The sequence below is a fragment of the Schistocerca serialis genome, chromosome 1 (assembly GCF_023864345.2).
Source record: "Schistocerca serialis cubense isolate TAMUIC-IGC-003099 chromosome 1, iqSchSeri2.2, whole genome shotgun sequence".
Classification (NCBI taxonomy): domain Eukaryota; kingdom Metazoa; phylum Arthropoda; class Insecta; order Orthoptera; family Acrididae; genus Schistocerca; species Schistocerca serialis.
The window spans coordinates 483,882,251-483,905,292 of NC_064638.1; the positions used below are offsets into that span (position 1 = coordinate 483,882,251).

General features: G+C 39.7%; 1 protein-coding gene across 1 annotated transcript in view; it reads left to right on the forward strand.

The window, feature by feature from the left end:
• LOC126473677 (rotatin) overlaps positions 1–23,042 on the forward strand; it is a 399,830-nt gene that overhangs the window by 141,907 nt on the left and 234,881 nt on the right. The window contains exons 9-14 of the mRNA XM_050100916.1: positions 15,277–15,500; positions 15,663–15,900; positions 16,046–16,255; positions 16,405–16,620; positions 17,453–17,626; positions 21,257–21,392. Of these exons, the coding sequence (XP_049956873.1) occupies positions 15,277–15,500; positions 15,663–15,900; positions 16,046–16,255; positions 16,405–16,620; positions 17,453–17,626; positions 21,257–21,392 (1,198 nt within the window). The remainder of the gene's footprint in view (positions 1–15,276; positions 15,501–15,662; positions 15,901–16,045; positions 16,256–16,404; positions 16,621–17,452; positions 17,627–21,256; positions 21,393–23,042) is intronic.

Sequence of the window (23,042 nt, forward strand, 5' to 3'; positions counted from 1 at the left end):
ACAACATCGGTAGCTCCGTGAGGCTATTTGCAGATGACACGGTTGTCAACAAGAAAGTAGCAACATCAGAAGACTCGTACGTACTCCAGGAGGACCTGCAGAGGATTAATGCATGGTGCGACAGCTGGCAGCTTTCCCTAAACGTAGATAAATGTAATATAATGCGCATACATAGGGGCAGAAATCCATTCCAGTACGATTATGCCATAGGTGGTAAATCATTGGAAGCGGTAACGACCGTAAAATACTTAGGAGTTACTATCCGGAGCGATCTGAAGTGGAATGATCACATAAAACAAATAGTGGGAAAAGCAGGCGTAAGGTTGAGATTCATAGGAAGAATTCTAAGAAAATGTGACTCATCGACGAAAGAAGTAGCTTACAAAACGCTTGTTCGTCCGATTCTTGAGTATTGCTCATCAGTATGGGACCCTTACCAGGTTGGATTAATAGAAGAGATAGACATGATCCAGCGAAAAGCAGCGCGATTCGTCATGGGGACATTTAGTCAGCGCGAGAGCGTTACGGAGATGCTGAACAAGCTCCAGTGGCGGACACTTCAAGAAAGGCGTTACGCAATACGGAGAGGTTTATTATCGAAATTACGAGAGCACATTCCGGGAAGAGATGGGCAACATATTACTACCGCCCACATATATCTCGCGTAATGATCACAACGAAAAGATCCGAGAAATTAGAGCAAATACGGAGACTTACAAGCAGTCGTTCTTCCCACGCACAATTCGTGAATGGAACAGGGAAGGGGGGATCAGATAGTGGTACAATAAGTACCCTCCGCCACACACCGTAAGGTGGCTCGCGGAGTATAGTTGTAGATGTAGAAGCAATTTTTTCTGCTCCCTTTCCCTTTCGCAGCATTCGATCAAACGCAATATAATTTTGCGAGCATCGCTACATAATACTGGTTTCCTTCTAACCGTAGGCCTACCGGTAGGGGTTGTTGGCGACTCCTGAGATGGGCCAGCAACTGCCTCTTCACTCATTTTGATAATGTTTAGCACGACTGCACAATAAAAACACGCAGAACAGTGCAGCGCAAAACAATAACGAAGCTGACGACAATGGCTACCTTGTACAACACAGTCAGCTACGTAATGTTGGCAGCAATCGAAACTGCGTGCCTACCGAAGCCTCCCGACGTTACCGACTTCTACCGATTCAGGACTAGGGAGAGGTCTGCCATCTAAAAGTTTACACACTGTAGTTTGGCTGTAGCTGTATCGGTAGTAGCTGCAAGCAGCCAGATGCAAACGAGAAAATTTTTTCTCGCGCGCCCTAGCTGCCAGATTCGCGCTTGCACAGAGTTGTCTGAGTTGCGGGGAGGGGGCAACCTGCACGTGACCCGTGTTTACGTTCAGTGATTTCGCTGCTTCTCTTCGTTTACAGCTCCCACGTCAAATGAAAACAAAACGGATTTCTGTGGCCGTGAGCTATCAAGTGAATTAAAATACATTCACACAATTACGGAGGGCAAAAATATATTATTAATTTCAGTTTTCTGATTTTATTTTATTTCCAAGTTAGTAGCAGTCAAGCATTAATTGCCTTGCAGAACAATGAAGTTATTTTTGCAACTTTGCTAAAGAAATTTGGCTTGATCAATCTTTCCGCTGAGGCGATCATTTTATTTGAAACGAAGTGTTTTATTCTACAGTATTGGCTAGTTCCAACTGTTCGCTGAATTTCAAGTGCACGTTATCATCTTTTGCCATGTATGGCATTATGACATAATAAAGAACCAAAAATGAGATCGTATAGTACTGGTACTTCAAGAAAATTTACATCCCAAAAACCACACTGAAAAGCTTAATATCAGATGGGGACCTGCTTCATTGTGAATCTGGAAAAAGCCAATTTGCACTTCAAGCTGAATTATGCATTTTAGTATGGTTTACGAAATTCCGATGCTCTTTGGAGTATCCTCTGATGCCCTGTTTCTTTTATGGTGTAATCTAAGCTCTTAGTGCTTAATACACACGAACATGCGGGCTTCCTAAACCACTGCAGTTGGACACGCACAATAATGTCTGTTTTCTGGCGCTCTCTGGCAACTGGTAAATTGAACCTGTTTCTAACAGTCTCCGGATAGTATTGCGAAAGGTGGTTAGAAAAGCGTTACTTTCAAAGTAAATTTCTTTTTACCCAAGATGAATTATGTTACGTGTGAGAAAGTGGGATGGATATCTAAATCACAGACCGTTCGAAACTGAACAGTTTGAGGATCAGCCACTTACAAAAATTTCGAGCCGCGAGACATTTATGTCATAATTTTAAATTTACTGGCACATTTGTGTGATGTATCTTAAAGTATAACACACGCAAAAAAAGATCAATATTACATGTGAAAGCTTAGCTTCTGTTGTAGCGTGTTAATCTTAGAGACCAATATTATATGTGAAAGCTTAGCTTTTCTTGTAGATATATGGTACTGTGTACATTAATGTAAACGGTTAACTTTTCCTCTTGTGTGTTCGCGCTATGTAACAAGTGATGTTGCTATTGGCTGACTAAAACACGTGTCCTATGCTCTGAATAGCTGCTGTCATCCGCTGGCGAGATCTCGTGGCTTGAGATATGACATATCAACCTCGGTTTCAACGCTCCGGAAACTAACGCGCTGTGTTTGGTGCAATTAGAATTTATACTTTCGTAATACGAAAATATGCAGCGTATATGTTGCTGCAAAACAAAGGTCTTTCCAAAACTTCCCTGCCCCGTCTTTTCTTTTTTTTCTCCCGGGAAGTTCTACGCGATTGTATAAAACGTTAACCATTCAAAGGATTGACAAGTTTTACAGTTCCGAGGGAAAATCTACGGAAAACGTACTGTCACTTAGCACGGAAAAAGTGTATTTTCGCAAGGGAAAAAGCATATTTTTTAAACGGGATATCCGGGAATTTTTTTTCCTTGTCCCCGTATACACCCTGAAAATGTATGAATTTACTTAGGTAACCTAGTTTCGAGGTTCTTTTTCTGTTATTAAGTGTTAAAACGTCCAAAATCCAAAAATTTTCATAAATTCCCCATATTTGGGAATCTTCCTGGGCCAAAGACATATTCCCAGCAATATTCCCATTTTATAAGTTCCCTCCCACTGGGAATATACATGACCCAAACCACTAATGGCTGAGAACCTAATTCCATGTAAAATCTTTGGAGAGAGGGGGGGGGGGGCTGGCATATTTCAAAGGATATGTTGCAAGGACAGTTCGACAGTTCTAATATATGTAATTCAGAGAAGCTGGTGTTCAGGTAAGAATCCAGATGGCACAGGCTGTAAAACAGCCATTGAAATAAAGTTACACTCAACAGCAAAATGCCCTACTGCTTGGTCGAGTCTGCTCTGGGCCACAAATTGGCAATGGTGTTCATTCTTATGGTCCGCTGGTCGGTGGTCAAGCCTACATAAAATTCTGTGCAGAAGTTGCAGCAGAGATGATATGGCTGCTTTCACAGGTGGTACTGCCTCTAATGCGATAAGTGACGGAACTGGAGTAGGATGTGCCGGGCAGGTGAATCGGATTGGTGTTGCACATGGGTCTTCCACAGAGATATGACCCATGTGGCAAGGTGTAGGGAATAGATGGAACATAGAGATGGACTGGGTTGTTTTTTAGATTGAGTGAGCAGTGAAATACAACTTTAGGAGGAGTAGGAAAGATTATGCTTAGGATGATCCTAATTTCTGAATACAATGATAGATAGTCATGTGCTGGTTGAGGATATGCTTCAATTGTTCCAGTCTGTAATGATATTGGGTGATATGGAGTACTTGTTTGAGGCTCGTTCTTGTGGGTGCTGGGAGGATTTGGGGTTTATGAGGATATGGCACGGAAAATCTGCCTGAGGGTTAATTTTGGGGCATAGTGCTATTCTGTGCAGGCCTTAGTGAGACTTTCAACATACTGCATAAGGACATTCTTGTCATTCCAGCTGCCAAACTGCAGGTATTGTTGACAGATACAGGGCTTGATATGGACAGAAATATGGATTGAGACATATCAGTCTACATCCAGGAAGGCAGCACACTGAGCTGAGGAGGATGGGGTAAAATGAATAGGAGAATAGTGTTGAGGTTGTGCAGGAATGAGGATATGGTGTTTTGATTCTGTTCCGAGATAGATTGGCACAGGAGGGTGCCATGCAGGTGCCCATGGCCATTCAGCAGATTTGTTTGTGACTGTCTGCCTCTCCCACCCATCACCTCCTGGCTACCCTCCAGGAATTCCTTGCCTCCTACCTAGCCCCACCATCCCTACCAGGTCCCTTCCCAGGAACACAGACCTCTCAAATGAAGAAGGAATAGACAGGAAGAAGAAGAAGAAGAAATGGTTGAGGGGGGGGGGGGGGGGGGAGACTCTGCCTAGTCAACCTACAGAACTGCAATCCTGTGCATTCAGCCGGTGAATTTAGTGGTGAGAGTAGTGTGTGTGTGTGTGTGTGTGTGTGTGTGTGTGTGTGTGTGTGTGTGTGTGTGTGTGTGTGTGTGTGTGTGTGTGTGTGTGTGTGTGTGTGCGCATCTTCGAAAACTCCTCACGTCACATTTGTTTCCCATATCATTTTACAGTGAGTCCAGTACCATAACTAAGTACATTAGTATTGGAGGGTGTCTTGTGGGGTGCCCTTGACGGTACTGCAGATTTGTTTATGAGCTAAAAATCAATCATGAGCTTATCAGTCTTTCAGTTGGCAAGGGTTCCAGCATTGTGCTCATGAACTTTACTGACCACTGAGCTAAGAGCTCTTACAACATTTGTCTTCTCTCTGTATAGATCTTCCCATTAGACCCCATCCCAAAAGTTTAACTTAGACTCCATAAAATCCTTGGGACCTGAAACTCTCACTTTCCACTGGCAATGTGCCAGGAACCTACCTTACTTAGAAAAAAGACTGTGACTGGTGACAATTCCCCAACAGAAAGATGCTTTGTCCACAACCTTGTTTCTTATGACCAAGAGACTTTTTACTTCCTTCACCACCTTTCCACAGTTCCTGTCATATTACCACCAAATTCCACACTCTTAATTCCAGATGCTGCATGGTTGTGCATCAGCATTCCATATTCCTATGATCTTACTGTATATCACACGTCTGTCTCTCATCTTCCCCCAGATACAGAATGAACAATCTCCTTCCTAATCTTTGGCTGATCACATGCAGACTCACAATTATTAAGTGCCAAACAAATAAATCTACGTAAATGTGATAAATGCTTGGATGCAATCTTCCTTTGCCAATATGTTAATGGCTCTTATAAAGAGAGTTTCGACATTTATTCAACATTTTAAACCTCTTGTCTGGCTCAGATTTTATAATAATATCTTTGTGATCTAGGTACATTGCAAGCCCAGGCTCTGCTCTTTCCTCGGGAATTACAACACCTAGTTCCAAATCAACTTCACTTACTCCTTCTCGACTAAAGTTGCTGCCTTCCTGGATGCTGATATCCACCTCTCCACAGAAATCTCTATCATACCAGTTACCAGCAGTACCCTTACTTTGAAACCTCTGACTTATGCCCTATCAAAACACCACTCCTCTGCAACCCTGAAATGTGTTAGTGCCTCATGTGCCCTGATAAACAGCAATTACTCAGATATTCTGATAATTCTTCCAGAGCATTTGCAGGCAGACAATATCCTACCTAGCTAGACCCAAAACAGATGTCTTGCTCTGTTTCTTCTTGAGGCATCAACAAGTCTTTTGTCACTGTGAATCAACCAATGAGAGAGTCTTCCGTTAATGCCCACTCTTACCTTGAAAAACTCAGCCATATCCTTCTCTAAAAATTTTACCATGTTTCACTAAGTTGTCTGGTTGGAGATATTCATCCAAACTACTACCCTCAGCATCCAATTTAGATCTCCATCACTCATCCAATGTATTAAATATCTTAGTTAATAGCTCCTAGTTGAGTGTCCCAAGCATTATTCCTCTGTGCTGGAACTAGGTATAAGATGTCTCTCGTACAGCTCTACATATTGGTCTACATCTATACTTTGCAAGCCATCTAGAGGTGTGTGGCAGAGGTACTTCATATATCATTGCCACTTATCCCTTTTCTGTTTTGTCCACAGATGGCTGGCAGCAAGAATGATTTTTGGTAAATCTCTGTCTGAGATTGAATCTTTCAAATTGTCCTTTGTGGGTAGGAGGAACCAAGATATTGGTTGGCTCGTTTAGGAACTTACACTCTCAGAATTTAACACACTGTTCCTCCTTTGTAGTGTCTGCCACCAGAGTTGACTGAACATATCCATGAAGCTTTTGCACTTACTAAATGAACCTGTAATGAAACATGCTGCTCTTCTTGGAATCTTCTCCATAAAACAGCATCATCTGAGAAAAGCCTCATGGGACTTCTGATGTTATGCCTTACAACTGGTCTGATATTCCATACACTCATATTTTGTTCATTAATCGGCAGTCTGGCACAGTATAAAATGCCTTCTGGAAGTTGAGGAACACCTTATTAACCTCAGTGCCAGGATTTGCTGCTATAAGAGAATGTCTTGGACAAACCCCCTGCAGCCTACTGCATTTCAGTTACATGCATTTCCTATCCAATCATAGGTGAGCAGTTTTTTCCTATACCACCTGGGCTGACAGTATCATGTAGTGTTCTCTGGGTGTACCAATGAACTAGTTGTCCTTCTGCATGAATGGTCAACACCCGGCAGTGGAAAACGCAAAACTGACAACAGTACAACCTCTGTAATCCATCACTTTTTGTACTGGGATCTGGATTGAAACACAAAAAAGTCCGATTATCATTGGATTTACATTAAAATAAACAATCTGTGAACCCAAAAATGAATACTGTATGTATGTACATTGTTCTCTACAGTAAAAGCATTGCAATAAACAACACAAAAACTTGTGTTATTACATATTGAAGAAGACCAATACTGTATAGTATGTATTTAATGTATTGTACTGTACTGTACATACAGTTCATATGTACGTTAATGCAAAAATTGGAGGTAGCTTATACACTAACAAAAATTACTCAGGAAATGAAATGATATGATCATGTAGCATTGATGGCCAGGAGGCCCTATCCGGGGAAGTTCAGCTGCCAGGTTGCAAGTCTTACTTCAGGTGATACCACATTTGGCTACTTGCGTATCGGAGATGATGAGGTGGTGATGATGACAACATAATACCCAGTCCACAAGCGAAGAAAACTTCAAACCTGGCCGGGAATCGAACCTGGGCCCACTGCATGGTAGGCAAACACATTACCACTCAGCTAAGCAGGCGGACATTACTTTGGAAGAAAGTCAGTTTTAGATTTTTGTGTAATAGATGAAATTGTAGACTTAGCTGCAGTATTCCTTCATTTCATGATCCCAGTTGAGTTCTGCTCAATGTACTGAAGGGCAAAATCAAAAACATTCTTGGCATTGCCGTGTTAAATCTGGGTAGGGGGGGGGGTTCATCCATCGTCACTGCCCAAGTCCTCATTCACAGTTTCTTCACAATTTTTTTTTCCAAAACACTGGCAGTAATCTGGTTGTCATTGAGCTCTTCGCTGGTTTCACAGTCTTTGCCACATTGCGCAATCCACTCCTCAACTTCACTGGCAGAAACATTTGGCTGTATAGTTTGCAGATCTTTAACAATTTCCTGCAGGTCTTTGTTTTGCACGACTTTGATCTGGTCACTTTTGGTCATAATTTCCGACCAAAGCTTATGCAAAGATTTTCTCAGCATGTCAAGTTTTAGTTCCTCCCAATATTCAACAGTTGTATAGATACCATCTATACTGTATACCACCGTTTCAAGTACATTAGAACCTTCTTGGGACGTTTCTAAAATTGAGCTTGATGTACTTTTTGCAGTACCGCTCTTTAACCATTCTATCACTCCCTGAACCATTGGCCAGATAAGTGATACAACATTTGGTGGAAGGATAATAGCTTTCATGCCTCTTTCACTAAATCCTCCTGAGATGGATGTAGTGGTGCATTATCCAACAGCAATAGAGCACAAACAGGGAGCTTTTTTTCTTTTAAGTCTTTTTCAAAAGAGGGAACAAACTCGTTGAAAAACCAAGATTTGAAAAGATTGCAGTTTATCCTAGCAGATTTCTTATTTCGGTATAAACCTGCAAGGAAGATATGTCAATAATGTTTTTGAATGTCCTAGGCTTCTTACATTTGCCAGTAATGAACAGAGGAAGCTCATGTATACCATCAGTGTTGCTGTATGGAGCAACGTTTAGCCTGTCCTTTTTAAATTTCGTTCCTGCCACAGTTTCATCTGATGTTTTGGCAGCATTTTATAGGTTAGACTCAACTCATCTATGTTAGACTTGGCAAGGCAACAGTTCATTTTCTTTGACAATTTCTTGAAACTTCACAGAAAACTCCTTAGACACCTTGGCATTATCAGATAGTTTTCCACCAGTAACTGAAAGAAACCAAATGCATGAGAGGTTTTCCAGCAATGAATCCAGTCTTCCGTAGCTGCGAACTCAATTTTGGCCTCGAGATTTATGTGCAAACTTATTTTGTTTTCTTCTATAATGGCCCCAGAAATCAGGGTTCCTTTCTTTCTTTCTTTCTTTCGTGGTGTAAGCACATCCACGGTGCATTGTCAGGCAGTTCAAGTTTAGGTTTTTTCAATGTTTTGTGTTTCGTAATAGGATATATTGTCACTGTACGTGATTTAATGTCTTTCCAATTTCATCTCCAATATTTTATTATCTTAGTGCCTACATTGAGTTCCTTGGCAATTTATTGGATTGATTCCCCCTTTGATAGTCTTCATAGCACTGCTAATTTTTCATTTAACAAAAGAGTAACATGTTTATCTTTCACTTCTAACATCTTGAAAAAACACACACATTTGTACAATGTACACAAGATAAAACAAATACATACACTACTGCAATAAACACAGAAGAACAGTGTCGTAAAGCCACCAAACAGTAAGCACTAAAAACTTCACGATGCAGTACTGTACAAGAAACATGAACAATGACAGAAATGATACGAGAGATGGAGTACTGAACTGGACAAGCTATAACAACAATTACCTGTAAACAACAATACAGTAAGTAACAATGGCACAATTAATAGTGAGTCACAGCCTTGAGTCAGGGCAAGTCTGACTTGAGCAGTGTCAGATCAAACAGAGCAATGGACCAGCTGAGGGCGGACAAAAGGGTATTTCTGTCACCCGCCGGAAAATGAAGGTTTTCCATTTGTATTGATTATTTCATATCCACTCCAAGGTGACTGTTGAATCACTCCTCAAAGTAGCCTTGTTGCCATCAATCCCTGTTCCCTGGCAAATGTAATGATGGAGTCAGGAGCCAACCAATGTGACAAGCAATTCCAAACTAGGTAAGGCGACTTTCATGGTTGGTGCCAATCGCATCACAGAACACATGTTCTTCTGCAGGATCGCTTGTGTTTATCATACCTATTCATCTGGGAATGTACAACAATTGTGAGTGATGAAGCTTAGAAACCCAAGAGTGCTACCTATGTGCAAGATCTGTGGGCAGAACTTCCCTTTGCAAGACTTCTCAGCCATGTGCTTGGAAGATGAGTTCACAACAATCCAGTGGGTGTGAACAGGCCAAGAGAGTTGTAAAACTGAGCGGCAGCTCCAAGAATGTTTCTCTTGGTTGCCAATTTGTTGGTTGGGTCTTCAGTGGAGGTCGAGTTATCTTCTGTATTCTAGTCGATTCCAAAGAATCATGTTGCGAGCTTGGTTCCAAGGCTTCGGCATTCCATATTACCTAAAGTCTTTTGAATTAGTTGTCCATTTGGTAAATGTAAGTCTTATTTGCAGGAAGAGTACTGTCAGTTCCTGGTAAACAGTTGCAGTGTCCTCATTGTGTCTCACACTAACTACAAAATCATCTGTGGATGTAGAATTGTCAACGTGTCCTGACACTCGTGGATATTTGTCACTATTTAGTTATGCTAGCTCCCTTACGGCAGCTGATAAAAGGAATGGGCTTGGCGCAAGTCCAAGTGGTAAGTGTTTGAAGCAATAGGTTGTTACATCATCTATGATGGTGTAGGCACCATACTGAGTTTGTTCTACACGATACTAAAAGAACCTAGTGAGATCTCTGTCTTGTTCATTCAAGGATATCTGCAAGGAGGTCCACATCACAGACTAGCACCATTAGAAGTTTGTGGGATAGTAACAAGGTTGTGAGTACGTCTGGCATTTGATTTGGTCCTGTTTCGACAGTATCATTCAAAGATGAAGAGTCAGGTTCATGTGATGATGCATCAAACACAATCCTGTATTTGATGCATCCACTGCTGCACATCTTCACTACATGGTGTGGCAGGTCAAATATGTTTCCCACTGTCTAGTCCTCAGGTGCAACTTCTGCATGAACTCTCTTAATGTAATTTTACATGGTCTCATGATAAACAAGCTTCAGCTTCTCATTCCCTTGCAACTTGTTTTGTAAGGAGCAAAGATGTGCTTCAGCAATTATGTCGATACTGGAGAAAAGTATATCCTTCTTTCAGAGCAGGCATCCAACCCTACGGCCATTCTCCATGCGGTGTGACTCTTGAAACTCTTGCTAGAGACGATGGTCCATGTGTATCAATACTTGCTCTTGACGCTTTGTTATGCCAGTTGCCTCCAAGTCCCAAAGAAGTTGCACTGACTTGTCAGGGATCTAATTAAAGCTATCCTGAATGAAGCTGATGGTTGTCTTGTTAACTGCAGTACTAGTTGGTTTCTACTAAGAAAATAACTGAACATTGTGAAAAGGAGAACCAGTGAATGTGATACTTTAGTTGGTTGTTCCAAGGTAACAATTTCCCAGTAATAATCTGCTCAAGTCAGGACTTCAGTAGGGTAGATCTTCAGTGTCTCGTCTTGGATCCGCCAGCTGTGTACAATACAACAAGGCCATATCTCCTGCATCTTGTGGTACTGACCGCTGAAATGAGAGTTTATTGCTGTTTTGAAAAGTTGTTACTGACATGCAGGCATTGAAGGAGTTATACCGTCATATCAAAATGAACCTTTCTCCTTGAGGGGTATGAAGTGCAGGATGACTCAAATGTCATCAGCTCCATAGCTGTGGTTTAATGACCTTTGGTTGGAGAGATTCTGTCAGTAAATGGTGTATAAAACTTGACATGATCCCCTGTGTCTAAGACGGCACATTTCAATTTACTCTACAGCTTGGTTCTTTGATACCTACGTGAGCAGTCTGTAAGTATTTGCAATTGGAAGTCATCATTTTGATATTGTTTACTGTCATGAGGTGGCTATTGCAAATGGAAACATGATGCTCATGCTTGCATTTTGCACAGGATTCCTTTCCCCATTTAAAGCTCTGGTTTTTGTTGTGGCATCATCTAAGTCATAAGAGGTAGCAGTTCATTTTCTTCAGGGTGTGTATTGTAGCCTGTAAAATTGCAACATTTCGGCAACCTTGACACCAGTGGTCCCTTTCCTCACAGTACACACAGAAAGGGTCTGAGCTTTGTATTTTCTTCTTCTTGTCACCTTTTGTCTTAACTTGCACATGAAAGGCAGATGCTGTGGGTACATATTTCTTTTGTGGAACAGTATCTCTGTGCATTTTGCGTGTGGTGAGGGCTCCCTCCTCCTCTTCATTGAGAAACTCCATGAGTTGCGTCAGATTCACTTTTTGAATCTCTTGCCTTCTTGTATGGAGAAGCCAGTTTTTGCAAAAGTCTTCTGGGAACGTATGTAGCAGCTTTGAGGCGAACACTCTCCTAGTGTTCTTAGTTCTTGAACCCACGTATGATATTAAATGTAGATGGTGTTGAAAGCCTCTGAAAGCATTAAGGTTCTTCAATAAGTCAAAGTAGTTTTATATAATTCTGTTCTTATCTCCTTACTTGTGATTCGAAATGTGCTTTGTCTACTCTTATGTGTCAGCTGTAACAGCAATCCCATTGACAAAATCCTTAGGTTTCCTGTTTAAATATCCACAGGTGACTATGTGATTATTCATAAGCAGCACCATGAGTTTTCATCTATTGAGGCAGTGAGCTGCTCACAGAATAGGGGCCATGCTCCTGTGTCTCCTGAGAAAGGGTGCAGCTTAACAGAAGACAACTTGATGTCCTGTAGGCATGCTGGTGAGCTGCTGAGATTGGCAAATGTGTATCTGCTGTATTTTTATCCCTTGAATGTGATCCTCCTAAAAGCCCTTCCGTAGATGGCATATTTGCGTTTGTCAGTGTAGTCTTCACAAGTTTCTGTGTTGGCCTCGCATTCTGCATCATCCATTAGATACTGTGTTGAGTCACTGAGTGTGATCAGCACTTCTAAGGTTTCTGCAGGTGCTCCTGACAATGTCTGCCTTCCTCTGATGACGTACAAACATCAAACCCATTCATCTGGCTCATGAAACACTTAGCATTCTTGAGTAGTGTGGCCCACTTGCATCATAGTTTGGGCAGTATTGTAGGTGCTGTCTCTGCCATGGTGTGGTTTGCTTGGTTGCTGAAGGGGTGCATCTGTCTTTCTCACCCCATAATGAGATGTCTGCGGTCACTAAGAGACGGTGCTGCTGTGCAGTAGTCACCATTAGCAGCCCCAGGAATGCTCATTCTTGCTAACAGACTGTGCTGCAGTCTACTAACACTTTAGCAATTCCCTTTGTACCATATAAATATTATGGCAAATACACAATATTGCTCTGCCACCAACAAGCATGCACCAATTAACACCATATACAAACAGAACCAATGAGTAATCTCCTTGCGAGTGTAGTACAGCAATGTCGCAACTTACTTGAGTGTTCTGAATGTGATGTGGTGTGATTGTATTTTGAGATTGAACTAGCTCAGAATCTTCTCTGACAATGTCAAATCCTCTTGAATGTGTAGTAGCACCTATTCTCTTCATATATTCTCTGGTTTTGGCACCAAAATGTTGCTATTCACTAGCCTTTTAAGGAATTCAACACAATAGCTTCTGCTCACACCTTTATTCACTGTCCACTACAGTTTCAGTATCAATTATATTACATACACTGCAGAGGGCAGCACATTCTACAGTTTTGTATACAATGCCAAAAGATGGCATAAATGTCTCTTATTCCCTACCCGCGTCGTGAAACAGGCACTGAGGTCACAACTGTCATGTTGTAGAGCATGCTCTGCAGCAGGATATTGTGTGCGGCCAATATACACTCTCTGTCTATGCTATTCATCCTAACTGATAACTTGGTGGTAGTCATACCGATGTAGAAGGCCGAACAGTGCGTACATAAAACTCACCCAGTACAGTCCCCAACAGTCAATCTTTCATTCTCACCCCTTCTTATAAGTCTCCTCTGACCCAGGGTTCAGGAACTCTCCCAATTTCTTAAACCTGACCAGTCCTTTTCCTTCATCCCTCGTCCTTCCCCCTTCAACCCTTTTGCCATAAGAAGGAGCCAGTGGTTCTGAAAGCTTGCACGTTTCCTTAACTTTTTATGTGTGTTTTCTCCTGCTACCACTTGGGGAGTAGACTTTTTATCTGTCCAATTACGTTATAAATTTAATATCTTGTGTGTTACTGAAGCATTTCTACTAGGTCTTGTCTGATTGCCTACCTGATCTTCTGTTGCCTTTACCATCTCATCTCTCCAAGCTACCCATTTATCTTTTCTTATATTCCTTCCCCCATTTCATTCAATTGTTACCCAATGCTTCCCTTGAAACACTCAACAATTTCTGGCTGTTTAAATGTATCCAGGCCCTATCTTTTTAATTTCCTACCTTTTCATTAGTCTTCCGTTTTAATCTACTGTTCATAACCAATAAATTATGTCAGTGTCCACGTCTGCCCATAGAATTGTTTATTAAATTTATATGAAACCTTCTTGCTCCTCCAGGTCTTTTCCATGTATATAACCTTCTTTCATGATTCTTAAACCAAGTGCTAGCAGTGAATTTCTCTTAGGTACCTTCCCCTTTCATTCTTTTCCCACAGTGCACATTTCCCTGCTTTTTTTCTTTCTCTTCCTCTTCCTACTACTGAATTCCAACCCCGCCCCCCCTCCCCCCCAAATCACTATTAAATTTTCCTCTGCTTTAACTAAGTGAATAATTTCTTTTATTTCATCACACATTATTTCAATCTTTTCATCATCTTGGGAATTAGTCAGATATGGTGGATATTGACTTTGAATCTATCTTTGCTAGGATAATGTACTCACTATGCTGTTCATTATAGCATATCCACATTTCTATTTTTGTATTTATTATAGATCTAGTCATAAATTACCCAGGTTGGTCTTGTATTTGTAATCATGCACCCACTTGACTAAAAGTCCTCTTCTTCTAGCCACCACATTTATCTAATTCACACTATATCTAACGTTAACCTGTCCATTTTCCTTTTTACATTCTCTGATCTAACGGCCTGACTAAGGTATCTAACATTCCACACTCTGGCTTATAGGACACCAATTCCGTTTTTCCTGGAAACAATGTCTCCCCGAGTAGTCCCTGTCCGGTGATTCGAATGGGGACTATTTTACAGCTAGTGTGTCATACTAAAGGGGAATACTGTCATCTTTATATCATACAGTGAAGCTGCATGTCCTTGCTTTCAGCAGTTCACTTCATCATCATACTAAGACCATGTTGGCAAAAGTTACAAGGCTATCCATCACATCATCAGATTGTTGCCCTGCAACTACTGGAAAGGCTGTTGCCCCTCTTCAGAAACAGGTTTGTCTGGCCTCTTCAGAGATACCCCTCTGTTGTGTTGCACCTGCAGTATGGCTATCTGTATTGTTGAGGCACACAAGCCACCCCACCTTGGCTAGCTGAATAGATATAATTACACATGAATGAAATTTACTATATTATCTTTACCAGTATGGTTCTAATCATATACATTTTTCTGTTTATTACTTCAGATTGTGACATTTACATTTCTGTCATTGGGCTATTTCTTTTTAATGTATAAGTAACTAACTCATGTCCACCTGCTTCTTTTTTCCAACCTCAGGCCCCCACCATCCTCACACTCCTACCTCCTATTTATTTCATTACCCACCATGACTCAAACTACTGATATTACGTAATACAGAATATATTAGCATTACTAATTCAGGACGCCACATAAATGGAAACATCATCTTTCAGTTATCAGCAGTTTGATTGTAACAGCAATCTTTCTAATTAGTAAGCAGCTGTGTGGGATGGATAGCGTATTGTGTTGCAATCATAACTGTCACACTGTATGAATTTCACACTCTGGGTTCTCAGTTTGCATTTTGTGTTACAGGTTATCAGTGATTCAGATCTCCAAGCAGAACTGAATTTACAACTGCAGTGTTCTGCAGTTTGCAAATCATTTGCAGCAGCAGTGACTGTTTTGAAGAAATCTTACACATTTAAGGAAGAACAAATTATTACAGTGTTCCGTGATGCTTTGAAAGGCCTTGAATTTCATAAAAACTTGTCCTATGTAGATCTATTCATGGACAAATGTGTCAGGAAGATGCACAGGTTAATATTTTTAATTTCTTCAAAATGGTTTATCCTGATTTACAGGATAAAGTAAAAAGTATGCCTTTACACTCGTAATATTCTTTGACTAGTTCTTAGTGATGTGTGTAAAAGCATTACATTAGATTTTATCATTGTTCAAATGTGTGTCTGCTCAAATAGGTGGTCTGTCACAGAAAAATACCACAACATCGTTGTCGATACGACACTTGGGCTATTAGCACATTATGATGTGGAAGTACAGCAGGCAATTTACGCAGGCTTTCATCAACTGATATTGGACATTGTTGGTGTTAATTACACCCCTAACACATCTAGTCCTTTGTTATTGAAGGTTGCATTCCATACAAAATTTCTGACAGAAATAATTTGCTTTGGATTAGCTCACACTGACAGCAAGGTAATTTTGAACACTTGTAAATTTTAATTAAAGTCTTTCATATTTGTAAATAAAATATTTTGGTGTAGAATTCTATAAACAACATATTTAAGTGAAATTAACAAAATTCCTCATTTAATCATGTTGGAAAGCAATTTCTCTTCAGGTGAAACAGAGTGCATCTGAGATGATAATCCATTTACTGAAGAGCAAGCTCATTGTGAGTGATGATTGTTGGCAAATGTTCCTCTCTGGTATGCTTCCAAATCTTTCATTACTTCAGTGCTTTATGGAGAAAGAATCTGCATTAGGACGCTGCATAGTGGGTATATTTGATCCAAGAAAGAGTGACAGTATCATGATGCCAGAAAATGAGGTTTGTTTAATTATATATAAATAATTATTAAACCATTCATTGTGCAAATAAGTGTTTTTCAAGATAGTTATGTCTGTATACTACAACTACTCTTGTTTTGTATCGCTGATTGTACGAAATCAAAATCTAAATTTCAGTCACTGTTACAGGTCTTGAAAGCAAATATCCGTGCACTTTTTTGTGTTGATGACTTTGTCAGAGAAGATGCAATTTCTTCTCTTACTTATATGCTATCAAAGGAGAATCAATCATTTGAGAAGCTTCCGAAATTGTCTTCAGTTAATCACAGTGTTATGAGAAACATATGCATCACTGAAAAGAAAGTGGATCTTTTCAAGACAAGAACTGTTGAAGGTGTCTACCAGGTAAAATAATATTATGGGATGATGAAAATGTATTTGAATGTTAAATTTAAATTAAAAAATTATTTTTTGAAGTACAGCAGAGATTCCTTAGAACACAGTAATCCAAATAAAAAATACAGCTTTACAAAACATGCGCTAGAGTTCATATCTGATTAAAATGTTTAAGTTGGGAGCTTGTCATAGTAAATGTGGGGTAGCCACCAGAAAGATTTATAATGTTGGGTTTACCCACAAGGAAGCCTCATGGTATCATTAACACTCAAACTATACATAAATAATGCAGCAGCCACTGCCATTTGTATTTACAGAAAAATTCTAAGTTTGATTGTTCTCAAGGTCTGTATAAGTTTGTGGCATCAGAAGAAACTTTTTGAGTCTTTAGAATGAGTGGTCAGTTCATGATAGGTCTACTTAATTGCTACACCAGTGCACTGTCACGAATATGGGACATACTTTTGTGAATAAGTTCCTTGTTCCTTAATCCAAACTAATATCTGTGATCACAAATAAATATATAACGTTGCTATGCCTCTCATGAAAAGCTTTCTAGAAACGTTCTGTGAACCTGATCTAAATAATGTTTTTAACAGTAAATTGCTTGTCTAAGTTTACTTATAATTTGTGTCTAAGGCATATAATGAAGTAAACAGGAAACTGCTCTTTTCATGTCCATACCAGCACAGAATTTGAAGCTAGCTATATAACACAGTTGCTTGCTACAATTCAGTTGCACACAGCAAGACATTTTACATGTAGATATTAGTAAAAATTCCTTTAATGACTCAAGCCTTGCAAATTAATTGTAAGTGCATTTATTTAAATCTTGTTACAGGTGGGCAGTCTGTGCCAAGTAATGGAGCTTCTAACTAACACAAACATTGAAGCTCGTATTCGAAGGTCAGCCTTGACTCAGTTAAGTGTGATGCTTGAAGACTCGAATTTGCAGACAGTATTCCTTGATCAAGGAGGACTTCTTCCATTGTTAAATATTTTTTATAACTCATTAGTAAGTCTACTTACAATTGTCTTTTTCCTTAAGCCAAACTAATATCTGCAATATGGGAAGAAACAGTGTATGATATCGTGCCTGGAACCAAAGATGTAGTTTCATGACCAGTACATTTACATGTGTTTGTTTATACCTAATTTTTCCTCAGTTTGAGTGACAGTGTTGGTGTGGTAACCCAATTCACATACTACTTCTCATTGTCGTAGTATACAGAAACTCTTCGGTATCTAGTTGCTGTGACTTTTTTGTCATGCTCTTGTAAATTCTCTTTATTCTTGTAATTTTTAGTGTTTTCAATATACCTGATTCATTTGTTCCTTCCAGGTAGCTGCTTCCTTGTGACTTTGGATTCTGTGCTGCAGAAAAGTCTACCTTCTAAAAAATCTCAGGACACTCTTATTTAAATGAAAATGTAAAAAAATTTCCCCTTGCTATCCATAGGACACACTCCCCACCTCTTGTCTGTGCAGAACCGAAAACACATCTCACATTAATGTTAAACTTTTGAATTAAACGTGGAAAATAGCTGTGATATAACATTATCAGCAATAATTTCTTGCAGTCATTGGTTTTTGATTGTATCTACATCACCTCATGTCCACAAAGCCACAGGTTTTGCTTATCAACCAAACCGAAATTTCATGTTATTAATCATATCTTTACCAAAAGCAGTACTTTTATTTTGGTTAAACAGACATTTCCGTTATGATAATCGCTTGAAAATTCCCTTTCCGAGATAACAGCCAACTTCCAATAGTGTATCATGTCAAATGGCGGCTTATAGGACAAAGACAACTCTCACCATCTCTACATCAAGGTCAGAGACAGAGGTGAATCACATTCTAAATCTTCACCCACTTGCAACAAAGTGTTTGTCCCTTACACTAGGAGGACAATCATTGTGTTGTGGATTTCAGTCCCCCCACCTCAATCTCATTTCAAAGCTTTTCCTGATCTAACTGTTAAACAAGCTCTGATAATATACATGCATGGCTTCAGAACATACTCTACTCAAAAAACATGACTAAGATGTCACCTAACACAGGCACAAATCAGTCGATATGGAATTCCTCACAACATCCACTTGTGTAACAAGTGTATTCAACTCTGGAGAAGTAGCTTGATGCTCTGCAGAAATCAATACACACTGAATAAAGTGTCTCATACATAGCTGAATGTAAAATGCAACTTCACCATACTACTGGTGTGCTTGAAACGTGTTAACATTTTTAAAAATGCAAATACATATGATCTATCACTAAATAATGGAAAATCCGAGATGGAATAACAACATTGTTCTGAAAACGATAGACTACTACTAACCATATAAAAGAGACATTGAGTTGCAGCCTTTTTCCCCTCCTCCACTCCTCTCCTCTTCCACTGACCCCTCTGCATGTGGGATGATAATTGAGTTCTGCTGCCCTTGCCTCTGCTCCCAACGCAGACCAGGCCATTTAGTTTGTATGGACATTAAGCATATAGAGTATGATGCTCCAACAGTGAACTATTTAAAAACCAATTGGCATAAAATAATTGGAGCACCCACAAAGTATGAGAAAATTCATAAATTTGCTGATAAGCACACGGCTCTTTCCAGGAAACATGCTCTTTGACAAATGCAGATGAACAGAGATGCCGTTCATTATATTTTAAGTCAAATCTCACCCATAAAAGTAAACAGAAATCTGTAAAAAAAGGAGATAAAGCAATATTTAACAATATTATGAAAAGAAAAGTTGCTACTCCCCATATAGTGGAGATGCTGACTTGCAGATAGGCACAACAAAAACACCGTCACAATATAAGCTTAAGACCTACAAGGCCTTTGTCAAAAATAGAACACACACACACACACACACACACACACACACACACACACACACACAAAAGTGTGCAAACGCGCACACACACACGACTGCAGCCTCTGGCTGCTGAAGCAATATTTGTGCAATGTCAAAATCAGACTTGCCTGTTCCTTTACATACAGTGACATGAGCATTGCAGTTCTATGGGTAACCCCAAACCACGTACCTAAAACATACATTTTCCACCTAGACCACATTGCAGTAAACACAAAAAGAAAACAATAATGAGAATCTGGTGGAGCTATAAGTAATGACAATGTAAGTGTAACTATGTTCAAGGATGCAGCAAAGAACTTAATACCGGCCCTGAAAGACATTAAATTTTCTCCTAGTGAATGAAATACATCCAGCTTGATGGAAATGACCTATCCCTCAGAAGGAAAACCCACATCAACTAGTGATGACTAGAAATCATCATTTACTTGTTGTACTCTTGGAATATATCATTCATGATATATATTCTCCTTGTGTCTCTATTTCTTCTTATCAGTTCTGTCATCTTGTAAATACCATTTCTGTAGTGATGATATCCAGCTACTTTCACTTGCGAGACATAGAAATATTAATGCTGACCACCATCAAAATGAATTATGACCTGCCTTCAGATGGGTGGATACGCCCTAGTTCAACTAAATGGAAATAAGTTCCAAGCAATTTAAGTATCTGACTAGAAGTTAATGAGGCCTGAATTTCTTGAACAGTTGTCCCCTATTCATTGTGATGTTATGCCAAAGCTTGCCAGTACCATATCAGAAGATACTGAGTAACTTTGGATGACCATCTCTACTGAGCACACTGGCACCATGTGCATAAAGGTATCCACTTGGCTTTATGTCCTCCAGAAGTTTCTTAACTCATTCTTATTGGTCGTGAAAATAACCTAGTACCATCACTCATTTTGCTGGACCTTCATTGTTGTGACGTAATCTGATACAGTATGTGCAGTGAAAACTCTAGGTGATTTTAATTAACTATACTTGGGTTACTTCAGTATTCACGTATTTGATCATGTCAGTGTTTCATATGCCCAGGTAGGATGTTTATGTCACTAAAGTTATGTGACTACAATACGCTATGACTATTTTAACTCCTTGGTGTGCAAGGGCCCTAGTATCTTGTATCACCTGTCATCTTATCGTAATAGTAACCCAAGGCTTCATTTACCTAATGTCCAAGTTCCACCCATCCATAAAACAAATTTCTCAGCTTGTTTCTCCATGGCCTTTGGAACAAGCTACCCTATGCTTTATTCACAATCTAATGCCATTCTGCATTAAGAAAAATTTATCTTTCCATCTTCGTTATTTTTCCATAAAAAATTAAAATATATACTTATTTTTCTCTTACTTCTACATGCTGTGCCTCTTCTGTTTTTCATTTCTCAATCAATTTTTGTCTCCTGTCTTCCTTACTTGTGCTCTACCACATTCGTCTTATGTTCATTGTTGCCATGACTCATAGTGTAAATCAGCCCACCTGTTATAATTCTTGTAATTATATTTTTCACAAATTAATTATATTTCTGATGTAGCTTTTACTAGTTTCACTATTATTGTCATAACTATTTCTAAATATTGGTTTCTGTATTAGGGGTGAGAGCCCTTATAACACGTGCATGATAATGAATGTAGTGTAAAATACAGTGCTGGTATGAAGAATGCATGGTATTATATTGGAGAAGGTCTTATGACTCATCTTACCTGTATAAATAAATTAACAAATAAAATAAAGTAACTAAATTATCTGCATTTTCTTTCAGATAGAAAAGTACTACACATACTTTCCTGATTCAGTTGTTCCGATAATTAGTATTTTAAAAAATTTGTGCCTGAGACATACCCGCATCCGACAGGAACTTAGTCATCAGTCATCATTACACTATGCAATACTACGAGGTAAACTGTCAAGATTGTTTCTATTGTATGATACCGGGATAGATTTAACAGCAAAAATTTTATTTTCTGTGAGGGGCACTGGAGATGGGGGAATTATTTAAGTAAGATTCTGTGCTCGCAATTTATTTTACTAAGTTAGTTAATAATCTGCGTTTAAACTGTTGTATGTTTGGTTGTTCTTAAAAATTGAGAATGTTTATATCATGGTACCATCCAAATAAAATTTCCTAATGATCTAGGTTTGTCAAACTGAACAATTCATTTTCATTAAAAACACCAATTTTAATGTTCTAAACTGTAAATATACGAGGGTTATTCCAAAAGTAAGGTCCGGTTATAAAAAAAAAAATCAAAACTAAAATGTTTTTTCAAAACAATTGTTTTATTTACATTCCTTACATCTTTATCTATTTTTCTACATAACTTCCATACTTATTTAAACATTTGTCACATCAGCTTTTGAATGCCCATGTTATAGAAATCGGCCGCCTGTCACGATAACCAGTCCTTAACTGCTTCTTTCACTTCATCATCTGTGTCGAAGCGCTTGCCGCTGAGAAACTCCTTTAAGTAACGGAACAGGTGGAAATCACTTGGCGCCAGGTCCGGACTGTAAGGAGGATGGTCCATCTGTTCCCATCCAAATTTCTTGATCAGAGCTTGCGTTTCATTTGCAGTGTGGGGTCTGGCATTGTCATGCAACAACAAGATTCCAGACGACAAAAGACCACGTCGCTTATTCTGGATTGCACGTCGAAGTTTAGTCAGGGTAGCGCAGTAGGCGGCTTTATTAATCGTTGTTCCTCTCTCCATAAAGTCGACTAACAATAATCCACGTCTATCCCAGAACACAGTCGCCATAACCTTACGTGTTGAGATTGTCTGCTTTGCCTTGACCTTGACTGGCGATGACGTGTGACGCCATTGCATTGACTGACGTTTAGACTCTGGAGTGATGTGAGAAACCCATGTCTCATCCCCTGTGACAACATTGTCTAAAAGACTGTCACCTTCCTTATGATATCGCTCCAAAAAATCAAGAGCAAAAGCCATTGTTTTCATTCGTTGGGGCTCAGTAAGCAGCCTGGGAACCCAACGGGCACACAATTTGTGAAACTTCAAATGTTCAGACACAATTCTGTACAAAGTTGTTCTACTCACATTCGGAAAATGCATGTCTACGTCTGTAATAGTGAATCGGCGATCTTCACGAATTTTTTTGTCAACCGCATTGACCAAATCGTCTGAAATCACTGATGGTCGGCCACACCGTGGTTCATCGTGCACATTATCCCGTTCTTCATTAAAAGCTCGCACCCACTTGCGCACTTTACTGTCGCTCATTATGTTAGGACCGTACACTTCAGTACTCTGCCGATGGATTTCCGCCGCTGAATTGTTTCTTGCAGACAAAAACCGTATCACTGCCCTTACTTCACAATCGGCGGGCTGATCAATTGTCTTAAACATTGTAAAGTGACACTGTGAACTACACTCGGCAACAGTAACAAAGCGAATGGCGGCGTTTGACGCGCAAGGCTTGCCGGGAGTCGGCGCGCATGCGTGTTTTGTCATTGGCGCCAAATTTCAATAGTTACGGCGAATCGGACCTTACTTTTGGAATAACCCTCGTAGTATGAGCTGATAAAC